The 7,815-nt window shown below is 41.3% G+C and overlaps 1 protein-coding gene across 4 annotated transcripts in view; it reads left to right on the top strand.

Annotated features, from left to right (window-relative positions):
* Positions 1–7,815, top strand: part of WIPF3 (WAS/WASL interacting protein family member 3) — a 54,568-nt gene that overhangs the window by 20,439 nt on the left and 26,314 nt on the right. For all 4 annotated transcript variants that reach the window (XR_002908683.2, XM_024209571.2, XM_024209569.2 and 1 more), the window contains exon 2: positions 430–586. Coding sequence is in view for 3 of the 4 variants with exons in the window: in XM_024209571.2 (XP_024065339.1) it covers positions 485–586 (102 nt within the window). In the remaining variant the exon portion in view is untranslated. The remainder of the gene's footprint in view (positions 1–429; positions 587–7,815) is intronic.

The raw sequence follows: 7,815 nt of genomic DNA, 5'->3' as shown, positions 1-7,815 counted from the left end.
TTTTTTTTTTTTTTTTTTTTTTTTTTTTTGTATTGGACCCAATCCAAAAAATCCTTACAAAGTTCTTAATCTATCTATAGAAATACAAAACTCTCCTTAAAATGGAGTTTCATCTGAATAAGGGCTTCAAGATTTGGCTTATTGTAATTTGTTCTTTTTAGCATAATTGCATTTCAAGTTATGAGCTGGATTAATCTAATAGCTGAAGTTGGACAGGTTGGCATCTGTACATTTAGAATTTATGGAAGCTGTCCAGCTATGTGAACTGGCTCTTTAGATGAATGTTATCTTCAGATATCTGTAATGAGGGCTGTTCATACTGTAGTACTAGAGGCTGTAGGGTACAAAAGTCTTCAGTCTGCTGAGAGCTAGCGATTTGGCTGGGACTGTTCTGTTTGCGGTATGTAAGGACATTTTTCCCCCCCTCAGGATTTAGAGTTCAGCTGGAATCTTTCATAACGGAGTGAAGCTAGAAACTTGACAGATGCCTGTGCCGCCACCGCCTCCTCCCCCTCCGCCACCACCTCTACCAGCTTCTGGAGGACCACCCCCACCACCTCCACCATTGCGATCTTCATTACCTCTGGTAAGATCTGCTTTTCATTTTGATTAGTGTAGCAGGGTAAATGTTTTCTGATTATTTTTCAGATTTATTTCAGATTATTGTGATAATAGCAGGGGCAAAGAACATAAGAACGGCCATACTGGGTCAGACCAAAGGTCCATCCAGCCCAGTATCCTGTCTACCGACAGTGGCCAATGCCAGGTGTCCCAGAGGGAGTGAACCTAACAGGTAATGATCAAGTGATCTCTCTCCTGCCATCCATCTCCACCCTCTGACAAACAGAGGCTAGAGACACCATTCTTTATCCATCCTGACTAATAGCCATTAATGGATTTAACCTCCATGAATTTATCTAGTTCTCTTTTAAACCCTGTTATAGTCCTAGCCTTCACAACCTCCTCAGGCAAGGAGTTCCACAGATTGACAGTGTGCTGTGTGAAGAAGAACTTCCTTTTATTTGTTTTAAACCTGCTGCTTATTAATTTCATTTGGTGGCCCCTAGTTCTTATATTATGGGAACAAGTAAATAACTTTTCCTTATTCACTTTCTCCACACCACTCATGATTTTATATACCTCTATCATATCCCCCCTTAGTCTCCTCTTTTCCAAGCTGAAAAGTCCTAGTCTCTTTAATCTCTCCTCATATGGGGCCCGTTCCAAACCCCTAATCATTTTAGTTGCCCTTTTCTGAACTTTTTTTAATGCCAGTATATCTTTTTTTGAGATGAGGACACCACATCTGTATGCAGTATTCAAGATGTGGGCGTTCCATGGATTTATATAAGGGCAATAAAATATTCTCCGTCTTATTCTCTATGCCTGCAATGTATTTTGGATCAGGTGTTTGGAAGAAAAACCGAGGCCAGATGTGTGTGTGTGTGTGTGTGTGTGTGTGCGCATGCAAATTTAGCACTCATAAGTACTCCCCAAAACACAGAGAGCTTGATTTTAGTTTGAAAATGTGCACGTGGGAAGTGTTGATTTCTTCTTTCATTTCTAATAGCTTGTATTAAGGATTGTAGTGTTTTATCCTTAGGTGTTTTCCTTCCTGGGGATCCACCACATGATGCTTTTATCATGTTCACAGGTACAGCTACTGTATGTAACAGATCACCTGGTTGCATGTCACCAACCAGTGCATGTGCCCTTGCAGCGAGCGGCTGATGCCCTGGCTGGAATTCCAGGTTCTTATTGTACTTTGGTTATGCTGATCCTTGGGAATGTTTCTTCAGGCCCTTTTTTGTGTGTTGCAATCACTTGTTTATGAGGTGTTTCAGCCTTGAAGTTATGACTGTAGAGAAAATAATGAATAGCCATATTCAAGGCCAAGCATCTCTGATTTCCTCGCACACTTTCTCCGCCACGGCTCTACTCCTTGCAGCACGCATTAGTTTTCTATCTCTGTAGAAATAAGTGTCCAACTCTTTCAAAAATAGAGCTTGATTTCTTTTATGCCTTCTGGTGCTGATATAAATACATACTTCAGACCCTTGAACTTCTCTTTCCTGCTCTGACATCCATGCCCATTTTGTGAAGGAGTCTATCAGTTTTATTTGATTACATTCCAACTTTGTCCTCTCCTAGGGAGAAATTACCTTGCACCTTCTTTATTTGCCATTCCAAGTTTTAAGGCGTTCACAAACTCAACCGTCCCGCAAAACTATCAAAAACATGTAAGGTGGTGAAGGGGGAAGGGAAGAGAATAGTGCTTGGGCTGAAAACATACAGGTGGAGGAATTCTGGTTTCTCTGGTTTAATTTTGATTTTCAGGCATATTGACTAGAGTTTTCCTGATGTTTGTCTCACAGATCCAGTGATACACCTAAATAGGTGGCCTGATTTTCAGAGCAGCTTAACGCCTGCAACTGCTATAGAAGTCAATAGAAGCTGCAGGTGCTGTTCTCTTAACATTAGCCACCTATATTTAGGCACCTAACTTTAGGCATCCAGTTTGAACATTTTGGCCATGATATACAAAGGGACAGGTCCTCAGCTATGACCCAAGTGTAGGAGTCCCAAGTGTAGGAAGTGTGCATATGTGTGCAAAAGTGGCTTAAAGCTCAACATTGCACTCCCAGATCCTGTTACAGCCAGTTTCCCAGCACAGAGTTAGTGCTGTCGTCAGGCTATTCTACCTTACACCAGCTATAAATGGCCCCAGTGGCTGAGAACCCAGCCAAAGACCAGCATAACAAAGGGGTGTCCTGGCCATGCCACTTTTTCCTGGTATACCATCAGCAGGAAGGGGTTGTGGGATAAGAGCCTCTAGAGCAGTTCCATGTAAGTTCATTCCTGCACTGGGATGATCCTCTGACTGGTTATACTGGTTTTAGGGCCAGTTTACGCTGGTGGCACAGTGGAAAGTGGCCACATCACACTTTAGAATCTGGCCAAAATGTCAACCACTTCAGTTACGAGATCACCAGTCTAGACCAGTTGGAGGCAACTCTGTGGCAGGTTTTTTCCTTAGGGACTAGATGGCACCTTAACGATCCAACATTCGCAGCAATCTACCTCAGAGTTATTCCTCTCTAGAACTAAACATGTTCTTCTCTGGCAGACTGGTAACTGGCCTAATACTTCTTTGGTGTAAATATCTCTCCCTCCCTCCCCCACTTCCTGTGTTAGTTGCAAATCCCTTCTGGAAGACTGTGTAGCAGAGGCCCAACTAAATGTGTTGCTACTGTTTTCTGCAGTAGGTCTGGTTACTGCCTCCCATTACTTGTCACACATGGCACTATATCTGTTGGGGGAAAATGGAAATATCTCAGACATAAGGAGCTTTTAGAATATGCAGCAGCTGGCTTCAGTCAGTTCATACTCTGCCTCCAAAGGGGTTACGTTTTACCCTGAATTTTGCTGTCCCTCTATTGCCAGAGAATGCTGACATCTTCCCATCATTTCATTTTAATGAATTACAAAATGTATTTCTAATTTATAAAGCATACTCAGTACATTACCCTGTCAGCTGGAATTTGGAAAATCTTCCAGCACAAGTGCATAATTTAAAGGGAGTAAATGGATCCTGCATAAAGAATTATTAGGACAATTCTGCCAAATGTTATTCTCGCATAACAGTGAAAGGAATCTTCTCTGCTAAAGTTGAATCAGAGGGAAGACCATCTTTAAGAGGTCCTCAGTGTCCAGTTAGTTCTACAGAAGCAAAATGCTGACATAGGTCAAAGCCCTATTACAACTGTGGATCTGGCTAAAGGGAATCCATAACAAGTAGCTACAGACCCTAGATTCTTTTGCTAGGAAGATATTGTCTAGAATTTGGCATCTGTATCTTACAGCTGCTAAAACTGCCCAGCTGTTGCTACAGCTGCTGAATTTACTGCTGGAGAATGGAAATATAAAAATGATAGGCAGTAATATAAAAATACCATTGAAACAAGCTTTGCCTAGTCAATGTACACAGTTGAGTCTACACACACACACACGTAAGTAAAGGGGTAATTTTTATACCGATTTAGTTAAACCAGCACAAGTTTTGTATGTGGAAAGACATAAGCCCGGTTTAAACTGATACAAGAGTCTCCACACACAAGTGTTGCATCAATTTAATTAAACTGATTTAAGTTAAACTGGTACAACTTCTGTGTGTAGACAAGCCACAAGGGCTGCATTTAGTATTTGAGTACCCTGCATTTTCAAGCATGCAATTATAGGGGCTATGAAATTATATTATTTTTAATAGTCCTGGATACTCATACATGGACCTCTGCAGTTTTCATCTTTGCTGTCACTAAGGGGAGCTTGTCAGGTTGGCCTTCAGAATAAGGGGGAAAGCTGTATGATGGATATTTTATGAAAAAAATTATCCTGAAAGATCTCGTATCTTGTGTGGGAGCTTATCTTGGTATTTTATCTAGAAGATAGAACAGCTTTTATTTGATGATCACATAACACTTATGAAATGTTGCTATGCAAGTGTGATCTGGCATCTGGCTTTGCTGCTAGTTAATTCAGGTGAACCTGCAGAGAGTGAGTCCTTGCGCTTACACAGATCAGATGACATTTGTTAAAGAAGAACCAGTCAATTACTTCCCACTTTGTTTTTGTTATTGTGACAGAACGAAGTAGCTGATTCAGGCCAGGCGAAGTCTAACAAAGGGAAAAGAAGTATGCTGAAGAATTAAGGGGGCAAAGAGTTGAGGCTGGTAGAGTAGGAGAGTGTTGATGTAAGGAGAGTGGGAACAAGATGAGATTGAACACAAGGAAAGAGAGTAAGAACAGAGAGGAGGACTGAGATGGAACTAAGTTTTAAGAAAAAAATGTAAGGAAAACAGCTGAAACAGAGCAGGGTTGTTGGGTTCAGTTTGGTGGAGCGTCTCATTTCTACTTTCCAGCAGTCTCCTTTCTTTTTTTCTGTCTCCCTTTGGCTTTGCCATTGATGGATTGAGTTGTGGCCCTTCAGTTTGTATCTGTCAGGCTTTTTGACCCTTGTGCCACACCTGCCTTATTATGTTCTTATTTGTGTGACATAGTCAAGAAGTACTTGCATATGCAACGTGGTTAGAATAATCATGGATCAAGATCACGCTGCACCAATTTTATTAAATGTCACCAATACTTTGGAGTATATAGGGTTACCCTGGCCACTTGAGATGTTAAGAACTTCCACTCCCCAGGGTAAGTGAAATAGTTCTTACATTACCTACTTGCCTGCATATTTTATCAAGTTCTCATCTATAAGTCTGGATCCCTTGTTAAGCCACAATCCTCAGTGATGTTGCATCTTTTCCTTTCTCCAAACCCCAAACTGCTGTTTGCTCTTGAGTCCTTTGCAATTTTAATGCCTTCCTTGAGTCAGAAGAAAATTAGTTTGGTTTATACTGGTTTTTAAATCTCTTGAGCTTGGAGATATTCTGATATGAATGCTTTAATTATAGAACTGTGTTCTACTTATTTCATAGCTGACCTGCTTTTTTTTTCCATTTCCTTGTAATTCTATCATACAAGCAGTCACAAAAAATGTTGAAATGATACAAAGATGGAATTCAAGGCATGTTAGGAACCACCTGTGCCCAACAGCTGAAAAACTCCTGGCTGCTTGAGCATGTAATAAAACAAGGCTTTCAAATGAATTTTGAGGGGACATGGGGGGGGGGGGGGTAATACATGCAGCAACCGTTGTAGGTGCTACTTGTTAGATATTTATGTGGCATGATAGGAAGCTGATACAAAATGTAAATATAACTAATGGGAGTAATTGAGCATCACTTTGTGTGCCTGCCTTCAGGGGTCATAGATAAAACGGAGTGGGAGTTGTAGGAAGAAAAAAAAATGATGGGGCATAGGTTCAGGCAGTGGCTTATCGAGTCTTAAATCTGGGTCCTCCTGATGGAAAGGGAGCACTTGAGGAGTTTGTCCTCATAGTCCAATAAAACTGAAGGAGTTTGTTTCACTTAAACTTTCTAATCTTTCTGTTTTCCTCTGCTCTTTTTCTTTTGAAGTGTATGTATTTTTTTATTTGGTAGGGGAACGGGTTCCTATAACAGCCCATGATAATGTTAAAAACAGTCACTGGTCTGGAACTAGAAGGATTACAAAGATGTCATTGCTGAAGCTCACAAGAGAAGAATGAGAGTAGATGTTTTGATAAGCTGCTATTTGTTTTAAAGTGCAGTAATCAGTTTACTGATCTGCTGCATGTGTCTACACAGGGCCGGCTCCAGGCACCAGCTGAGCAAGCTCGTGCTTGGGGCAGCAGATTGTTGGAGGCGGCATTCTGCCCAATCCTAGGGCGGCACGGCCGCTTTTTGTTTTTGTTTTTGTTTTGTTCTTGTTCCGCTCCGGCCGCCCTGTAGGGGGCGGCGGCGCGGAGAACCAGAGCGCCCTGCAGGGCAGTCCTCTTCCTTCCCTCCCCGCCGACCGGAGCGGAGCCCTCGCAGTAGGCAGCGCAGCGGGAGGGGCTGTGTGGCAGCGCCCCTGCTGTAGCCCTGGCCACCCCCTTCTATCTCTCTCCCGCCCGCTCCCTTCCCCTCCCCCCCCCAAGCCGGGCCCCCCGCCCCCCGGCCCCGGTTTTTTTGTTTTGTTTTGTTTTGTTTTGCTTGGGGCGGCCAAAAAGCCAGATCTGGCCCTGTGTCTACAAGCATCCATTTCTGATATATTCAATCAACATCTATTAAAATGTTACAAGGAGTCCTGTGGCACCTTATAGACTAACAGAAGTATTGGAGCATAAGCTTTCGTGGGTGAATACCCACTTCGAAAGCTTATGCTCCAATACTTCTGTTAGTCTATAAGGTGCCACAGGCCTCCTTGTCGCTTTTTACAGTTCCAGACTAACATGGCTACCCCTCTGATACTATTAAAATGTTGATATTTTAGGAAGTGTATTGTATGTACTAGACCCTCACAGTAGATGTTTGTTTAATAATTCAGACATTTCTGAAGTTTAAGAAAATATTTCTGCCTCTCTTCAGAATTATTTTGTTCTTTATAATGAAGGGTCAGGGCAGAAATGAACCAAAAAGACACAATGGCTCAAATAATTAAAACCAATAGAATTACACCAGGAGTATTTGGCCCATTGTTATGTTAAAACCAAAGGTGAAAAATGTTCTTGCTTCAGGAAAGCATTTAGTTAGTACAATGTAAAACCTGAAATAACGCTAAATGTAAATTATCACATGGATTAATTATAACTGTTCCTGAATTCTTATTTAATGAAATAGAGTTAAGGGAAAATTACAATAGCTGCTGACCATATGGCAATCTACTGGTTTCTTCAATTGGCTATTGTACCTAACTTTCTACTCTTGCATTAAAAACCTCAGAGGAACAATTCCTCTCTATGTAACAGTGTGATAAATGCATAATTTACACAGAGATAGAATTTCCAACGTTAGGGAAAACATCAGATGATCTCTGCAGTGGGGGACTTTTTCCTTCTTCTCTTTCATGCAGTTGCTATGTTTTGTCAGAGAAAACCTTGTAAGCCTGCTTAAGAAAATTGGAAAACTACAGTGTTATCTCTGAAGTTGTGTGGGAGTTGTTTTGCCGTTATGACATTTTTGTACTGCTAATGTTCAGAAATGGAAATAATACATGTAGAACAACTTGGTTGAATAGCATGGGAATTTACTGCCTCATGCATTTTGGATATATCTTTGAATACTTTTAAGTCAGGTACATGATTCATGTAACTTCTGAATATTTCTTAGTGTTCTTCGATTAGTTCAGTTAAGAGGTTCTCCCAGATGTAGAGGTGAAAGGTCACAATACTTTTGAGCAATGTCA

Source organism: Terrapene carolina, unplaced genomic scaffold, assembly GCF_002925995.2.
Source record: "Terrapene carolina triunguis isolate 2854851 unplaced genomic scaffold, T_m_triunguis-2.0 Scaffold84, whole genome shotgun sequence".
In the NCBI taxonomy this organism is placed as follows: Eukaryota; Metazoa; Chordata; order Testudines; family Emydidae; genus Terrapene; species Terrapene triunguis.
The sequence above is the reverse complement of the archived record's forward strand: the minus strand, read 5'-3'. Positions and strand labels throughout refer to the sequence as shown.